Source organism: Hemicordylus capensis, chromosome 5, assembly GCF_027244095.1.
Source record: "Hemicordylus capensis ecotype Gifberg chromosome 5, rHemCap1.1.pri, whole genome shotgun sequence".
In the NCBI taxonomy this organism is placed as follows: domain Eukaryota; kingdom Metazoa; phylum Chordata; class Lepidosauria; order Squamata; family Cordylidae; genus Hemicordylus; species Hemicordylus capensis.
In genome coordinates this window covers 239,030,905-239,050,177 of record NC_069661.1, presented here as the reverse complement: position 1 = coordinate 239,050,177, position 19,273 = coordinate 239,030,905, and the positions used below count along the sequence as shown (strand labels likewise).

At 42.6% G+C, this 19,273-nt stretch overlaps 1 protein-coding gene across 28 annotated transcripts in view; it reads left to right on the top strand.

Annotated features, from left to right (window-relative positions):
• Nucleotides 1–13,863, top strand: part of MICAL3 (microtubule associated monooxygenase, calponin and LIM domain containing 3) — a 291,510-nt gene extending 277,647 nt beyond the window's left edge. For all 28 annotated transcript variants that reach the window (XM_053252877.1, XM_053252875.1, XM_053252874.1 and 25 more), the window contains 3 exons: nt 2,442–2,541; nt 4,326–4,399; nt 6,460–13,863. In XM_053252877.1, coding sequence (XP_053108852.1) covers nt 2,442–2,541; nt 4,326–4,399; nt 6,460–6,644 — 359 coding nt within the window. In that variant the 3' untranslated portion in view covers nt 6,645–13,863. The remainder of the gene's footprint in view (nt 1–2,441; nt 2,542–4,325; nt 4,400–6,459) is intronic.
• Nucleotides 13,864–19,273: the final 5,410 nt, after the last annotated feature.

The window sequence follows — 19,273 nt, the reverse complement described above, 5'->3', positions numbered from 1 at the left end:
CTGCTTTCCATGGTGCGCTTTCATTGATTGATCATCTTTCCTCCCCACCCCTACTGTCTTCCTCTGCTCATTGGCTCTCACTAAAAATCCAAAAATCAAAATCAAACAGCACGTTTCCATAGGTCAGTAGTAACATGTATTTGGCCATTTTGTTTAGAAGTTATTCTCTGATTATCTTTGCAGTGGAAAGGGTGGGGAGACTTCCCAGTGCTTTTCATGGCTCCTCTGGTACTGGGCATCTGCATGTATAAGCTTCCTCTCTCTTTCCACCATGGCTATGAGGGCACCTTGTGCAGAGATGCTCAGGAAGGCATGATTTGGAACTGAGCAATGGACAGGTATAGCATCTACAACCAGAAGCTGTAATGGATTGGGGTGAGGTTTCATGTTGCTTGTTTATATCTAGTTCTCCTGTCTCCATAGCTGTGTTAGTGCTTTGAAGTAGGAAAAAGAAGGTGCCTTTGTCCTCTATCTTAGATTTTCTGGGATTCAGAGGTAGAAACAGGTCCATGCAGAACTACTGGAGCAGGCCTTGGATACAAACCTGCTTGAATAGAAATGATCAGCTTTTGTAATCTCAGTGAAGACCACTCTCTTCATGATGACTGAACGTGTATTTTGCTGCACAAACTGATCTTCACAGTTGCAGATAGTCTCAAAAGCCAGCAAGTCAGTGCCATCTAGCAGGGACAAGCATCTGCTCTTAGGCATAGCTGGAGAATTGCATACAAAATCCAAGAAGAATGTGACATTAACTCTTTTTTTTTTTTTTTGGCGCTATATAAGTGAAAATAAGGGCAAGTATTTTAACACACCTAAGATGTGATGGGGCTGCAAGAGGCCAGATAAAAATACTTTGGGAGGTCAGAGCCAGCCTATAGGCTGTGTGTTAGCCACCCTTGTTGTAAAAGTTTTCTCCTTCTGGACTTTTGCAAACCCAACAAGTAGAATCTGTATTTTGGAATAACTAGAGCAGTTTATAATATATTGATTTTATTCCTTTTATGCATCACTTAAGCAGAAGTGTTGCATTATGAGCCCCGCACCCCCTGCCATCGTCCTTAAAATACACTTGCACATTAGTTTTGCATGAGAGTCAACTGCTAGAGATGAGAACTAGAAATTACCTCCCCTGCTCCCATAATTATCTATAACTTGATCATGGTCTTTCCATCTATCAGTTTTGCTACAAACTTTATCAGGTTTTTAAACAGAGGCACATTGTGATTATGTAAGTAAACAGTGCAGCACACCAGGAAACATTTACCTAAAATTGTTGCTCCATCCAGAACATCCCCAAATCCCCTTTACCTGCAGTATTGAACAAGCTGCTGATAATCTGGAGTACATACCAGAGCTTCAGTTGCAGGTGAACTGACTTTTCATGATCTATGCTCAAAAGAGGAGTTTCCTGAAGGGAGGAGCTGTCACAGTACACTATGGATTGTGAAAGTGGCTCTCTAAATTGTACAGAATCCAAAAACAAAGAATAACGGTGCAATTTATTTCAGATCAAGTTTTGCTTCTGGGTTGAAGGAATTTGGTTTTTAAGTAAATTTGAAAAGGAATATTTGAGAAGCTCCCATTCCTCCTCCTCCTCCTCACGTTAGCAAGTGCAGGTTTTCTTCATGGACCCTTCTACCACAGGGAAATAGTCAGGACATGGTGAACCGTGGTTGACAGAAGTATGTGTATGTGCAGCAGAAGTCTTCTGTACATTGGAGTGAGGAACATCTAGCAGATGTACTGAAGCAAGCCCACCTGGCGCGGCAGAGAAACCCAAGAAGGAAAAATATTTCAGAGTAGAGGCCCAGAATTCATTGCTATCACCTACTAAGATTTTGCAGGTAGATTAAAGAGTGGGGAATGCAGCATGTAGGATTGCATAATTGATAGGGACATATCTCTGGCACTGAAAGTGGCCAAAATCAGCCCTAAACTGACCCAGCAAGGAATTAATAGTGTGCCCGGCCATTTATTCCTCAGTAGTCGTATGCCAAGTTCACAGGTGCATGTTGAGGACCCATGTGTCATCCGATCACCAGCTTGATAAGTAAGAGCATACATTGGGTTCAATGAGTTGGGTCCAATCCAGGGCTTTGTTTGAATGTCTGAAAGTATCAAAATTAGAATGGAAAACAGTAAAGTACTGAGTAGAAAAGTGTAATTCTGGCTGTTTGTTCTGGTGGGAGAGGCAATAAGGGAACATAGATTCAGAATGCATGATTTCAGAGGAGGCTCTTTCAGGAGATGTTCCTCCTTCCTGTGCACTGTAGGCAAACTAAACAGGCAGATCTGACAAGAGTGTTCTGGCAGCATCTTGCTCGGCTTTCTTTGCACATTTTGCCCCTTCATTTTTGTTCCTGCCTGCCTGCCTGTTGGGCTCGTGGAGATTGCAGTGGACTCTTCCTGAAAGTTATCTCTAATTCTTTTCTTGGCAGGCATGGGGAAGAAGGATGACCCCAAGCTGATGCAAGAGTGGTTCAAGCTGGTGCAGGAGAAGAATGCTTTGGTGCGCTATGAGTCAGAGCTGATGATCTTGTGAGTATGCAGGGAACCTTCTGGATGTGTGGCCCATACAAAAGTACAAAGATGAGGCAACCTGCTGCAAGCAGAGTTACTGTTTAAGCCAGTCTCTATCTTTACAGACCAGCTGGGAAACCTTTTGCTTTCAGAAAATGTCAATTAGAAGATCTGCTTCAGAAAACAATGATTTATGAATGAAAAGCTCAAAAATAGAGACTGAAATCTGAGAGCTTCTGCAAAACCCTTTCCATGCAGCATCCTTTTGCACTTCTGGTAGCTTTCCTTAGTTTTGCCCTAGTGCTTCTGGGCCCAAACAGTTTGGAATGAGATAGCTGGACAACTTATTCTCCTGTAGGAATGTTGCTTCTTAGAATGTGGCTGATCTTAATGTGAAAGAGTATTCAGAACTGAAATTCCCCACCTATAGTTGATTCTGTCCTCTCATAATTCTTCTACCTCAGTCCGGCCTCATTCCCCTGCATATACAGACCAGGTATCTTGAATAGCACAGGTAGAATGTAGAAGCTAAAAGTGTGAGCTAGAAAGTCCCCAGTTCAAATATCTCAGCCATAAATTCACTAGTTGGCCTTAGAGTGAGAAAATAGCAGCTTGCCTCAGTGTTCACTTCTCCACTTGTAAAGTGGAAATAATAATATTAGCCTAAGTTTTATGCCATACATAAAATTAATAAAAACAAGTCAATATGAGGGTGTGCACGAGCCATTCGATGTCTAACCGGTTCGGCAGCTTGATCATGAACTGAACCGGGACTGGTTCCGTCCGTGATCGAACCAAGCACAGTTTGATGGAAACTAGTTTGACACTGAAGGGGAGTGGTGAGAAAAGTAGGTTCTTACTGGCCGGTGCAGCTACTGGCACCACCACTGCTTGGGGGCAGCAAGCAGCCATGCCGGCCAGTAAGAAAATTAAACTACCTTTCTCACCAATCCCCCCATCTCTTTACTTGTAAAGGGGAATCCTCACCGGATTCCCCTTTACAAGTAATGTCACCTGAACTGGTTTGGTCAAATGGACTGGACGGTCATTTCTATAGAACTGGTTCTATGGCACGCAGTTTGGTTCAAATTTGATTTGAATTCAAACTGAATTATAGTTTGGGGTTCGTGCACACCCCTACAATAAGATGATAAAAGCAGAGCAGATAATCATTCAACAATAAAACAATAAACCAAATATATAAGGCTTGAGCAAATAAAAAGGTTTTCACCTGGTACTCAGAAAACAGAAATAGATAAATCTCTTTATCTAGAACATTCTGGAATCAGGACAGCACAACAAGAAGGGACTGTCTGTCTCCCATGATACTTCTGTTAAGGAATGTTCCATGTCTTCTCAACATGCCTACTAATTTACTAGGTCTACAGGAAAGAAGACTGGCAAACAACAGGACAAATGTTCTTGTAGTTTAAAAAATCACATTGGAAAAGAGCTGCCAAATAAAAAATTGTGACAGTGGTCTGCTTCGGAGGCGTAGATTCCTGAAATATACTTCCAATTCGTAATTCAGGAAGAGGCCAGGATAGAAAGGAAAACTTGTTCCTTGATGCCTGATCTTGACTCAAAATACTCCTGTCTGGGTTGTTTGGGCATGGACAAATGAAATTTATGTCTTAATCAAGGAAGGCAACTTAAATGGATGCTTAGTACAGCTGAGGGACTGTTTGGTAATCAGAACTGAGAGTTTGGGAAGGATTGTGAACCCTCCACTAACTGAGCATGTTAGACTCCTAAAATAACCCAAGACAGAGATATTGTCATTGTCTGTTTTTTCCTTGCAGCGCTCGGGAGTTAGAGCTGGAGGACAGGCAAAGCCGACTACAGCAAGAACTCCGGGAGAGGATGGCAGTGGAAGGTGGGCTTAAACAGTGTGAATGATGATTAATAGCTGCTGGTGGTATTTAGAATATTTATGTGCTGCTATCAAAGAAAACTACAGGGCTCTATGGGCACCAGGAGTCAAAATCGACCTGTCGGCACACTTTACTTTACTTACTGTGGTTTAGAATATTTATTGTCATGACTCCTACCAGAACCAGAGGAGGAGAGAGGGAGCTCACTGTGGTTGAATCCTTTTCTGTAAGGGATTCACAGTAGGCTGCCACCATCCACTTTATGTTTATGTGGGGAAACCCATTCTCCATATAAGGTTCCTGAGGCGGGGGCAGTGTTTAAAAAAAATTGTGTGTGTGTGACAGAGGCAGATATTTTTTTAAGCTGCAAACAGAACTCCATACAAGTATTATCTGGATCCCAGAAGCATGCAGTTAATTAAAAAGAATAATATAGATTTATTTTTGATTAACATAACAGAAATATAATGACACTATATATGCACTGCAGCTACTGTACCTTTCTTGTAGAATTAGCTGAGCAGCTGAAGAAGGCGGAAGCTGAAATGTCTTGCTCATTATATTCCTATTATGTTACTTAATGAGAGAGAGAGAGAGTTTTAAACCAGCCTTCACCCTGGTATGCCAGTTTTCTATTGCAGGAAATATTTTGTATAGTGGGGCATTCAACCATGGAGTCTCCCACCTACAATCTGAAGTAGGGCAGCCCAGATACAAGTTCTACCACCACGCCTCAGCTGCTCGTTGTGCAAGCAAATCTGTAGTCTCTAGTCTAATGAGCCAGAGGAGCAGGCAACAATTCAGGGCTGGGGTGGGGGGAGAGGCAGAAATGCAGGCCAGCAGATTGGGCATCCAAGTTCTATGTTTTGTACCACACAGGAGTTGGGTTCAGACACAACAGGAAACATGGTTTGTTTAGCTAAAACGTGGTTCCATGTTATGTCTCAACCCAAGCCTTGTGGCAAACCAGGATCTAAAGCCATGATCTGAAACTGGTTTGCAAGCCAAAGTCTCTGCTACCTGTGGATTCCCACTATATTTGCATTCACAGTCTGTTGACAAACTACACTTACAGCCATTGCTCTTTCCCAAGAGGAGAAAGGGGTGAACTTAAAAAGCTAGCTGCTGAGCAGATGCAACATGAAAGCAAACAAGTAGCTCTAAAATAGGGATGTGCAAACCGGCCCAACCTCGAGCTGGTATGACATCAAGATGACTCAGTTCAAGGGCTCGCCCTCAAGCAGGACCGGACCCGGTTCAGCATAAGGTTGCACCGAACCGCCTTGGGGCTGGTATGGGGATTCTAGAGCAAAAAAAATTTTTTTTAACTTATTGCCTCAGCGGCCCCGGGGGTGCTGCTGTGGGGGTGGGGGGGTGGCTTCCCCTCCCCCTGGTCTCTGAAGGGCCATTTTGGCCCTCTCTTTGCTCGCAGACGCCATTTTGGAGGCCACCACACATGCACCCTGGCTGTTTGCATGGCCAGTTCAGCCAACCACACAAATGGCCAGGGTGCATGTGCAGCTGCCTCCAAAATGGCCACCAAGAGCTCAGAGAGGGCTGAAACAGCCTTGAAGGCCCTTCAGAGACCATGGGGAGGCCAGTGGGGGAGGGCAAGCCACCGGACACACACACCCCGTGGATGCAGCAGCACTCCCCCTTGGGCTCCCAAGGTAGTAAGTGTTTTGTTTGTTTAAAAAATTGCCTCCGCCCCCCTAGAGCTGGGCCCAAACCAGTTCAGACTCGAGCTGGACCAGGGCCCAGCTCACCATGCACTAAACGGGACTTGACCCAATTCGGCTTGCGTTTGGTTCGATCTGAGCTGAACCAAGTTTTCTGGTTTGTGCTCATCCCTACTCTAAACCATGATTTGCCTGTTCTATATCTAGAAGCTCAACCTGTCTTGTGGGTTCCTAAGTAGGGTTAGTAGAAACTAGTTTTGCACTGTCTTTCAACCCAGCCAGGGACATAAATGCATCCTGTTTTCAGTAGTAAACCACAGCATACCCTAATGTCTCTAAACTTAAACCCTTGGATCTGTTGACCTCTATCTGCCTTTTTCTAGATCACCTGAAGACAGACGAAGAACTATCAGAGGAGAAAAGGATCCTGAATGAAATGCTAGAGGTAGTGGAGCAGAGAGACTCCCTTGTGGCCCTCCTTGAGGAACAGCGGCTTCGGGAGAAGGAGGAAGACAAGGACCTGGAAGCTGTCATGTTGTCCAAGGGATTCAATTTGAACTGGTCCTGAGCTGGCACTACCCTTACCTGCTGATCTGTGTTGTCCAGTTGGCATACACCAATCTGGGCAGAGCTGCCTGGATGGAGAAGACATCTTGGCATGGAAACCTCACAAGGGTTCTTGCAGCACCTGAATGCTTGAGCCAGAAGCTTCTTGATAAGAGGGGATGGTTCTAAAGGTGCTGAATTCTGCGTGAGGTCTGCAAACCCAAGCCGAAGGTGGTGACCTGAGGTTGCGTGCCTTCCTCAAGGACCTGTACAAGAGGCCATTGAGTTTCTGTGATCTCTGAGAGGCTGAAAGCCTTATTGGGGAGGAGATGAAAATATTTTATTTAAAAAAAAAAAAACTTAAAGCAGTCCAGGTGGGCCCTAGTTTGTCCTTCCATGTTTACCTGTCTAGTTGTGATCTTTGTTTCTTTTTAAATACAAAGGAGAGACATGTCTACTCCCTTCTGATAGACTACAGGACCCTGCAGCAGCACTTGTGAGAGCACACTGCTAAATGGGAGAGCACTACCAACCCCCAGAGCACACAGTATATATGTTGTGGATTTCCCCCACCAAAGAAGCTTGACGCTGCCAATACTGAGTGGGTATGGAGGATCCTGGAGATGGAAAGCACTGGAAACTTGAAAGGCTGATTGGCTTGAAAAACCTGCTCCTTGTGGTTTCTACAAAAGACACAGACACACAGAGGTTGCGTTATTTTCACTGCAGCCTCCACAAGTTGCCATTGTTTTGAGAGGGGAACAGTGTGTGGGCCACCTCTCTCTCTGCCATGCAGTGCTCTGGACAGAAAGCGACTGCTTTCCCTCTCCAATTGGCACCGGTTTTTTGCTTTTTAAATGAAACAAAACCATTAGACTTCTCTGTTATGTACTTTGTGACTTTTTTGACACTGGAAAATGCTGACTATGAAAATGGGTTAATTATGAAGCATTTTGAGGGAGCTCTTGGATTATCTCCCCCTCCCCGCCTGCTTCTAACCCCTCAAGATTGAACCCTCAAGACTGTTAAGTGAGTTTTTTGTTTTAGTTGTGGCTTTGGGGGTAATTTCTTTATTTTAATCCTTTTTTTTTTTTGCACAGTGGAAATGAAGCAAAAGACCGTGGCCCTTTAGTCACTTTAGATTCTTTAATGTCCATTAACTTATTTTTTAATACTTGAAAGATTTGTTTTTGTACCTTTTAAGAAGTAAGCAGATGAGTGAATGTTGGATATGTGTGCCCTGCTGCAATTTCCCAACCTCCAGTGCTGCATTTTATTCATAATTGGCTGATCTCCCTTTCCCCCGTATCTATTTATTAGGGTCCTTATTTACAACATTACTGTCACATACTATATTTGATGTGGAGCAGAGGTGCCTTTTAGGTTCTAGAGTGATGAATTTTCTTTGGCCCTGTCTCTCTAACACTTTGAAGGGACGTCCCCTACGGACCTGATAAACTCCTGCACCTCATGAGGAAAGCTCAGAATTCAAGAGCAGTGTTAACAGGTCTTTTCTTGCACTCCAATCCCCTTTGTCTTCTTCCCTGAATGATGGCCACGTTCTTGCTTACTTTAATTACTGCTGTAAGTTTTGCCATGGAACCAAAAAACATTACATCACCCACTTTCTGCTGTTTTAAGAACAAACCACACTGGCCCTGTAAAATCTGCCTCCAAAGGGAGGATTAGTGCAAGCTTCTCTGGTTCTGCCCTAGGCCTGTCTCTGTTTGAGTCAGGAAGGGAGCTAGTGGTCCTCTCCCAATGCAGTAGCAAGGATGACAGAACACAGAGTAGACGCTTGCCTGCCACCAGCTGAGAGGTTCCAGAAGCACACGGTGTCCTTCACCATTTCCTTCTGGATGTGCCGACCTGCAGCTTGCAAACTCCGCTCTTAATTTTGTTTGCTTTAAATCTAACTCCATTGAGGATTAGAACAATGTAATTTACTTTTTATCCCTGTGAGGTTTTAATGTGGCATTTGTATTTTCAGCAAAGAGAGTTGACAGTTCACTGTAGCAGAAGGGGAAATGTTGACCTCTGGAATGAGATCTTTTCTAGTTCCCTTAAGTTGTCAGATTCGGTGTGGAACGGGGTTCATTCATGTATCATGTAACAGAGAATTTCAGGAAGTTCCACTGCTCGCAGTATTGCAGCACTGTGACTGGAGAAGGTGCTTCGCTGAACCTGTCCCTCCTGCATGGTTCTGAAAAGCATAGGAGTCCTGTCCTCAGATTTGCAAATGTACTCGCACTTTGGGAATAGTTAGATTCTGGCTAGGCAGAGCATAGGTCTTCCTCACTATTGTCTTTAGCTGCTGCCTCCAAAAAAGGCACTCTCTTTTCCTGTTTTGAAGGAGGCCTTAATTGCCCATGTTCATATTGCTAAGAAAATAGACATTGGCTGCCATCTTTGAGCTTTTCTCAGATAAGGCCTTTCTTCCTAATTAGTCTCAAGATTTGACTGTTGCATATATGTTAACCACAAGAGAGCATCGTGACTGTGGAAGAATGAAAATGAAACTTTTCAGGAAACTGTGAAAGTACCCCTTCAAAGTATACGTTCTTATTTTCAGCTAGAAAGGAGTTGCAACCATCCTAATTGGTTACCAATAATATTGGTCCAGCTTAACTCCATTCAAGAATGGGCTAGATGACTGTAAGGCCACCCTCCCCATCCTCTTGTAGCATAACAGAGAGTACCCCTCTATACTAGTTTTACTTCACCCAACAAACTGAAAATACCTGGTTGTAAATGCTGGCACTGTGGCTTTCATAGCAGCCTGACAAGAAGAAGATCAGCCATTTTTCCTGCACTTTTATTTCTCTGATGGGGGGCGGGGAATTAAGCTGACTGTTGAACACATCCCTGCCACTTCTGTGTTAAGGAGCTTAGTAAGCCTAGCCTGTGTGGCATTAAAGGAAAGAGAAGAAAAGAGAAGAAAATTGGCACATGAAGTTTGAGCATTCTTCTACACTCTTTACATTTAGTTGTATTTTTTCTTTTAAAAGATCAGATCCGAGATGGAATCATTGCAAATGTATGTTCAACTTACAAATGATGGGTCTTGTGGGCTTTTCATAAATCTAGATACAACAAAGCAGGGGTGAAAATGAAGTGGTGTAAGCAGAGGCCTCCCTTCTTCAGGGCAGGGATTTATTTCAGTAATACATGCTAAGTTGGAGACTAACAGATCTGTATGAAAACCAAAGCTAGGAGGAAAAGCTTGTACTCTTTATGCTGTGTGAAAAAGGCCTCCTAGTCAAATGTTAAACAAAACAAAAAAAGAAATTCATGTGTTTTAATTATGTATTGTTTCCCTACTTTATTCAGAAAAGGAAGATCTTTATAAAGACTTATATGGCCCACTTAGCTCATGAGAGTTTGAATTTTCATCTCTGCCCACCTGTAATTTAAAAGAAGATCCCATCACTCAGAAGTGCTTCTTTTCAGTAAAGGATAGTACAAAGTGTGACTGACTGCTTACTGTTTAACAACTAGGGATCTGCACAAAATTCACAAGAATCTATTCAAATTCGAATCAATTTGATTGTGAACCATTGGACAGAGTGGAGATTCATCTGGATCGATTCAAATTTGCCCAAATTCAATTCAAATTCAAGTGAATTTGAATAGATTCAAACAAATCTCCACTCTGTTCAGTGAACCCAAATCAAATCTATTCAAATTTGATTCAAATTCAAATCTATTCATGTGAATTTTGTCCGCATCCCTAACAAAAATTGTGTTCTAACATCTTTAAAGGTTAGTAGTAGTAAAGAGTACATCTGTTCCCTCTGTGCTTTTTTTTCCCTAAATACTGTTTGACAGTGAAAATTCTATCTTTAGGAAAGAAAAGAGCCACTCAGATAACAGAAAAATCCCTGTACATGTGTATTTAAGATCTGGATGTTCTCATCCTAGTATAAGCCATGTTAGCTTCTGGAATTAATGTGGTGACCTGCACACTTCTATAATTCACTTTTGTGAATCCATGCTAACATCACAGTTCTTCCCTGGGAACTTCACTTGCACAGGCTCATTGCAAAATGATGGAGAAATCTGTATAATGATGAAGGCTACATAACTACCATTAATTTCAGTGTGATGTGTGGAGGAGATCCCCATTGGATTGTTTCTAAAGAATAGTTTGTGTGCGTCATTTTAATTCAACCACAAACCAAATGCCCCTTTGTGGGGTTGCAGTGTGTCTTTTAAAGCCTTCCCCTACAGCATAGTGGCAGAGACCAAAGTTGCAAACCTGATCCTTGACTGAGGTTGCTCTTGAAACAGGACACTTGCTCTTTGACCCTAACAACTGATATCAAACGTAGACAGAGTAGGCATGAGTTTAAAGAGAGCATCTATCCACAAGACCTGCATTTTGATCCAGTCATGCAAACACCTGTTCCTATGTCTGGCCACTGAACTGTCTTAAAGTTTCTGTATGACTCCATCTTCAGTCTGTGGCTGAAAGGGTTTGTAGGACTAGACACTGAAGTACTGAGAGTTCCTGCCGGCTCTTCAAAATCTGTGCTTCTAGCTCATCTTCATCCATGAGTTTATTTCCTCATCTGGCACTTCTGATAATCATCTTTCAACACTATTTTCAACACTGTCATACATTAGAAAGTGGAATGTTTTGCTTACCAGAGAGTGAAAGAGATCTGAATTCCCAGCTGTTACTTGAAAACACATTTATGTCACTTCCCAATACCTTTTGATAGATCTTTTGAACAATTCAGAGCTTCTTTATTTCATCCTATTATCCAATGGTTAGTTCAAGCTGATTAATATACAAACCAGTGCTTGCAGTGCTAGGCAGCATAACTATGAAAGGAGAACCAGTTAAAGTATGAGCCGAGTGGCAACTCATCCACCAACAGGTTAAAGATTGTTTATTTTCCCCTCATATTTCGCATACAATACTGCTACTCCTTTAAACTCTTACTACAAGATATCTCTTCTGCTGCTTTTTAGAATCAATTCCCTTCCAAGATCTCAATTTTGAAATTCCTGTTATCTCAATTACTTGCCCTCCTAGAAGCAAGCTCTATTTCCTAAAGCTGCAGCAACTGACAACTTACCTTGTCATTGACATCAGTAATCAATGATGAACTACAATAATTAAACATTGTTAAAAAGTGAGAATCCCCCTCCTCCAGCAACCAGGATCCCTTCATATCTCTGTAAAGCAAAACTACATCTTACTGTGTTTGGGTCATTATTACAAACACTGGAAAGATATCTAAGCAGTCATGGTGGCCTTATGCATAGTACTTGCATCTCTTTGGTTCTTTGTCACCTTTTGTATAATCAAATCCTATCTTTAAATGCTGATGTCCAGATCAGAAAAATGCCTTTTCTGTCCCAACTGCAGAAGGCTTGGCAGAATAATACAAGCAGAATAATACAAGCTTAAACACTGAAGCTGAAATACCAGGACTAACTTAGGAAATTAACGCTATCCACAGAACAGGGCTAGCATGAGTTGGAATGTGGCTCCAGAAACATTTATGCCAATTGGCTACCAAACATTGCCATCTATTGCAATTTGAGAGGTTTAGAAGGCAGAAGTTTTTTACACTGGCAAAATTCACACCTAATGTATCCTCAGCAAGCAGGTTGTGTGTGTTTATGGTTGCCTTAGTGTGAGACTTTTTAAGTTTTTAATGGGACTGATGGACTAGTGCCTATTGAGATCTAGGAAGAAGAGGAAAACATGGCTTCAGTCACCTTGATAGAAGCTGATACTGCATCTTCCACACCACTGAAGCAAGACAGGGCTGGAATGGCAGTAAGTTGAAAAGGGAAATGTATCTCCCTTTTGTCTAGGATGGGGCTAGTCTTATACAGCTCTGGTCACTATAGTTTGGTGACTGATGATCCCACAGTTACTACTGATATTCGTTGATAGAGATGTGGACCATTTCAGCTGTGCCCAGTAAAATTAAAAGAAAGTTGAGAGCAAGCCTCCTACATTTATATGTTCAGGATACAAGAATACATGAAGGTTAGCTTGATTTTTACCATGTTAGCAGGATAACTTTGACCCTTTCCCCTGAGGCCTATAAATAATATTTTTTCCCAAGCTGCCCACTGGGAACTGCCCCGCTCAGATGCCAGAATTCACTTTCAGCATCACAGGTATAGTTCTGCCTTTTGTTTATTCCCATTCGGGCGGCTAAGACTCCATGTAATGTAGAGAGAGGACAGGCTTTTAGAGGGAAAAGATGGCTTTATTACACCAGGGACATGCACTGAATTTCTTCTGCTGTTTAAGCATTTCCTTTCATACTTTGCATTTCCTGTGAGCACCCTTGCAGTTGAGGTTTGTACATATGTATGTTTGTTTTCAGTGCAGTGTCTGGCCCTCCTTTTAGGATATGGTGCTAATACAGAAGTTACAAGCACACTTGTTCCACCCTCTGTGGGTTTTTAATCTGTTTTTTAAAAATAACATCCAGATCAAAAGCATTTTAGAGCACCCGCAGTTGTGTCTAGAGTTGCATGACTTACTACACCAATTTTTTTTAAGGTAAAGTTGATCCTCATATGCAAGCTCCCTTTGTTGGGTTTATAAGAAAACTACAACAGAAAGTTTACACTGGGACTCTTGAGAGGAAAGTGGTTAATTAGTTTTCCAGCCTCATGTATTTTTTGTTTTTTATTTTTTAAAGAGATATTCTGTGAGTTGGGACTGTTATTGTTTGCAATAAAGAACACCACAAAACAGCTTATTAAGAGGTAGGGGAGGGGAAAAACTCTTGATGCATGATAATAAACTTTTCTCAGTAATTTCTGTCCTCAAGGGCACTTGCAATGGAACTTCATAAGCAGGGTAGATGGCAGATGAGAATGTCACTAAAGCTATAGGGGAAGAAACGTCACGTTCTGACACATTGCAGTAATTTAATTTTTTTAATATAAAGGTGTATGTATGTATATGTGAAATCTGGTCCCCATGAAGGGATGTAATGTGGTACCTTCCTCTTGGGACAGGTGGGAACTCTGATATTCAGACTGTTTTATTGTTGGCGTGTGTGCAGTGTAACAGGAAATTGTGTACTGTACCTTTTTATGTCTAAAGCCTCCACAACCCATTTTACTTCCCATTTGGTTGCATTTCATTCTATATGTTCTTATGCACACTTTGTTGGTGTTGATATTTTAGCACCTCGGGTCGCCAACAGAATGAAAGAAAAAGAAAAAAGGGAAAAAATAAAGTCATTATTTTTTTCTTATTTTGTTTGAGTTTTATTTGCTCTGTGGTCCACAGCAGTATCAAACTAGGGGCCTTCATTTATTTAAAACATATTTGTAGTGTTTCTCAATGCAGGTTTTTCAGGGTTGATAAATGCATAATGAAAAAGAAAAGCAAAATAATAATAATAATAATAATAATAATAAAATAAATAAATAAATAAATAAATAAATAAATAAAAGTGGAAAATCAGACATCACCAAGACCTGGCAATGGCTTAAGAATGGCAACTTGAAGAAAGAAACAGAGGGTTTAATACTGGCTGCACAAGAACAGGCACTAAGAACAAATGCAATAAGAGCAAAAGTCGAAAAATCAATCACAAACAGCAAGTGCCGCCTTTGTAAAGAAGCAGATGAAACCATGGACCACCTAATCAGCTGTTGTAAGAAGATCGCACAGACTGACTACAAACAAAGGCATGACAAGGTAGCAGGAATGATACACTGGAACATCTGCAAAAAATACAAGCTACCTGTAGCCAAGAATTGGTGGGACCATAAAATTGAAAAAGTTGAAGAAAATGAAGATGTAAAAATATTATGGGACTTCCGACTACAAACAGACAAACATCTGCCACACAATACACCAGATATAACTGTAGTCGAGAAGAAAGAAAAACAAGTCAAAATAATCGACATAGCAATACCAGGGGATAGCAGAATAGAAGAAAAAGAAATAGAAAAAATCACCAAATACAAAGATATACAAATTGAAATTGAAAGGCTGTGGCAGAAAAAGACCAAAATAATCCCAGTGGTAATTGGCGCCCTGGGTGCAGTTCCAAAAGACCTTGAAGAACACCTCAACACCATAGGGGCCACAGAAATCACCATCAGCCAATTACAAAAAGCAGCTTTACTAGGAACAGCCTATATTCTGCGACGATATCTATAACAACAGCAACAACATTGACAATAAAATTCTGGCATCCCAGGTCCCTGGGAAGGACTCGATGTCTGGATAAAACAAACCAGTCAATAACACCTGTTTGACTGTGTAAAATTATTATTATTATTATTATTATTAAATACATTTATATACCGCCAAAAATGCAAGTTCTCTAGGCAATTTACAGGACAATAAAAATAGCCAATAAAAGATTAAAACATTTCAACAATTACAATTAAAAAGTTAAAACTCTTAAAACACAATTAAAATAGTATCTAATTAAAAGCCTGGGTGAACAAATGCACCTTGACTGCCCTTTTAAAAGTTGTAAGAGATGGGGAGGCTCTTATTTCAGCAGGAAGTGTGTTCCAAAGCCTCGGGGCAGCAATGGAAAAGGCCCTTCCTCTAGTAGCCACCAGATGAGCTGGCGGCAACTGCAGACGAACCTCTCCAGATGATCTCAATGGGTGGTGTGGTTCTTAGCAAAGAAGACTTTCTCTTAGATACCCAGGGCCCGAGCTTTTTAGGGCTTTATAGGTTATAACCAAAACCTTGTATTCTACCAGGAAACTTACCAGAAGCCAGTATAGATGTTTTACGATAGGAGTGATATGGTCTCTCCGAGATGACCTAGAGACCAATCTGGCCGCTGCATTCTCAACTAACTGCAGTTTCCAGACTACATGCAAAGGCAGCCCCACATAGAGCGCATTGCAGTAGTCAAGTCTGGAGGTGACCAGCAGATGTACTACTGTTCTGAGGTCATTTATCTCAAGAAATGGACGCAGCTGGTGTATCAGCCAAAGCTGATAAAAGGCACATCTGGCCACCTGAGACACCAGGGAGAGTTTTGTGTCCAGAAGCACCCCCAGACTGCGTACCTGTTCCTTCTGGGGAAGTGTGATCCCATCCAGAACAGGCAGTTCTAAATCATCTCCCAATTTCCAACCCCACACAATAAGTACCTCCGTCTTATCTGGATTCAGTCATAGCCCGTTACCTCTCATCCAGCCCATCACTGCCTCCAGGCAGGCATTTAGGGAGGTTATGCCTTCTCCTGATGATGTTAACATGGAGAAATAGATTTGGGTGTCATCAGCATACTGATAACACCCTGCACCAAATCTCCTGATGATCTCTCCCAGCGGTTTCATGTATATGTTAAACAACATCTGAGACAATATGGAGCCCTGAAGGACACCATACCGAAATTCAGTTTTTGAAGAACAACAGTCCCCGAGAGACACCATCTGGAATCCACTCGAGAGATAGGAGTGGAATCACCAAAGCAAAGCAGTGCCTACCACCCCCAACCCCATCAGACGCTCCAGAAGGATACTATGGTTGATAGTACTGAAAGCCACCGAGAGGTCCAAAAGGACCAACAGAGTCACACTTTCTCTATCAATTCCCAAATTGAGATCATCCATCAGGCCAACCAAGGCAGTCGCCACCCCATAGCCCACCTGAAAGCCAGTCTGAAATGGGTCTAGATAATCAGTTTCATCCAAAACTGTCTGGAGCTGGGAGGCCACCACCCTCTCAGTTACCCTGCCCAGCCATGGAAGGTTGTTATAGTTGCCAGTAGTTGCTCAACTCTGAGGAATCCAGGGTAGGCTTCTTCAGAAGTGGTCTAATAATTGACTTCTTAAGACAAGGAGGCATCCTGCCCTCCCTCAGAGAAGCATTTATGATCTTTACCTGGCCTTCTACAACAACCTCCCTGCCAGATAGTATTAGCCACGTCGGGCAAGGGTCAAGAGAACAGGTGATAGGCCGCATCGCTCCAAGCAGCTGGTCCACATCCTCACGAGTCACAAACTTAAATTGATCCAGCCTAACCACAAAAGAGGAGTCATTGGACACTTCTGATTCAGACACTGCAGTAATTGTGGAGTTTGACTCCAAGTCAGCCCGAATATGAGAGATTTTATCCACAAAGAAATCATTAAACACATCACAGCAGGTAATAGAGGGTTCCAAATCCTGATTCAAGGGAGGAGGGGCACTCACTCGCCCTCTCACAACCCTGGACGACTCCGCCAGACGTGAACTTGCGGATGCAATACGGGCCGAAAGGAATTGCTTCTTTGCCGCCTGTATTGCCAGAGCATAGATCTTCAAATGTGCTCTATGTTGTAATCTGTCAGATTCGAGTTGAGTCTTCCTCCAGTTGTCTACCTCGCCACTTCAGCCCCCGTAGTTCTTCCATGTACCAAGGGGCCAATTTTGAAGCTGGTCGGAGAGGACACTTAGGTGCGATCATATCTACTGTCCTGGTGAGCTTGCTGTTCCAGTTCTCCACCAGGGCATCAACAGGATCAGATCCAACACTAAAGATCCAACACTAAAGATCCAACACTAAATCCCTCCAAGGCTTCTTGGAACCCTATTGGATCCAATAACCTTCCCGGGCGGACCATTCTAATGGGCCCCTCGCCCCTGCAAAGGTGGGGTGTGACTGTAAGTCCAACCTTAACCAGATGGTGGTCTGTCCATGACAATGGGGAAATCACAGGAGTCCCCACCCACGAAACACCACCCTGATCAGAGTGAAAGACCAGATCAAGTGTGTGACCTGCAATGTGAGGCGGTCCCGAGACCCTTTGGGATAGGCCTATAGTTGTCATGGCTGCTATGAACTCCTGAGCCGCCCCAGACAAATTGGTCCCATCGTGGATCCCAGGCCAAGCCCTTCTATGTGTGACGGACTGGTACCCAACTGCTCATGGACTGGCATTGGTCCACGGACTGGCGGTTGAAAAACACTGGTCTATCTAGCATCTAGCTCAGTATTTTCTTCACAGACTGGCAGTGGCTTCTCCAAAGTTGCAGGCAGACCTTTCAGTTGCTCTCAGACCTTTCTTGGAGAAACCAGGGAGGGAACTTGAAACCTTCTGCTCTTCCCAGAGCAGCTCCATCACCTAAGGGGAATATCTTACAGTGCTCACACTTGTAGTCTCCCATTCATATGCAACCAGGGCAGACCCTGCTGCTTAGCTAAGGGGACAAATCATGCTTACTACCACAAGACCAGCTCTCCCCTACCAAACTTGTATCAACTACCAAACTTGAATTAAATGTGATAAAAAGTTTGTCTATAGTTTTCTTGTAAAAGAACAAAAAATGTTTTCAAGTTGTAAGGAATACTGGGGGTGGGTGGGTGAATGCTTTAAGGTTACATCTGCCTTTAGTGTGTCATGCTTCAGCTATGCATGCAACCATGTAATCCCTAAGTTAAATGCCCTTACACTTCCAGATGACAGCCATCTTATAATGGAGCCGGTGTCTTATTTGTTTGTTTCAAATATTTATGTCCTGCCCCTCCAGTACAATATTGGCTATAGCAAAACACATTAAAAAGCCTCTTGAAACAAGTATTAAAATATTTTTAAGCCCTAAGGGAGAGAGCATGGCAAAGCTCTTCTGGGAGGGCATTCCAGAGCCAAGGCGCCACAGCCGAAAAGTCCCCTTGGCTCTGGAATGTGACTAACGGGGCCGTTTTTGTGACAATACGCACTCCTTGGCCCTGGACTGCTGTCTGGATGATAGTGGCCCTTGAATGTACAACATTTTGCTAGTACCATTTACTGTTGTTCAGCAGCTGGGTATGGAGAAGTCACCAGACATATGCCTCATACATACACCCTGCAAGAAACTGTTAGGGCCCAACTGGGAATCCCAGCTTGGTGGGAAAATGTCTAAAGACTGGATCACAGCATGTTATTAATGGTGATTCATATTCCCTGTGATCGATGAATTATGTAGCAAAGTCAGCCACTGCGGGGTCTTCTACTCCCATTAAGCTAGAAGCACATAAGCTGAAACAGAACTGTGAAACGCTGTGAATTTTACTTTGGGGTTTGGGGTTTTGTTTTTTGGTTTTTTTAATGACTTAGCATTTTGAACCCATTCCAAAACTATTTGTATCCGTATTGGACATCTTCCTCTTCTGCCTACTGTCCAATAGGTGGCACCCCAGCATAGAAACCTGACTATTTTACTGTAGCAATGAGCCGCAACATTAGACCCTTTATGAATAAAAGATTAACTAGTCCAAACTAAGGGTGGGGTTTTTTTGAGAATTTCCCACATAAGCTCATTCCCCAAAGGGGGACATTAGCTGTTGCCCAGTAATCCATGCCAGTGTATCACAGTCAAGCACACTTCATATATTATCTTGGTGGCTTAGTTGAACTGCATGCACAAACTTTGCAAAGTTAGCTGTTGGGGTTAATTCCAGAATTTTTGGACCCCTTGAGCAAGACCCTTCACCAGTAAGCCCCCTTGGCCTCTGAGGGAGGGAACACAACATGTTTTTATTTATTTATTTATTTATTTATTTATTTATCACCCCAGTTTTTGAATAGTCCTTTCTCTTTCTCTCCCTGTGTTTACCTGGGCCCTGAAACCCCATGTGCTATGAGAGATTCTGTGCCGACCTCTGTGAACTGCTCTGCAAATGAGGTGAGGAAGGGGAGAGATTTCTGGGAAATCTG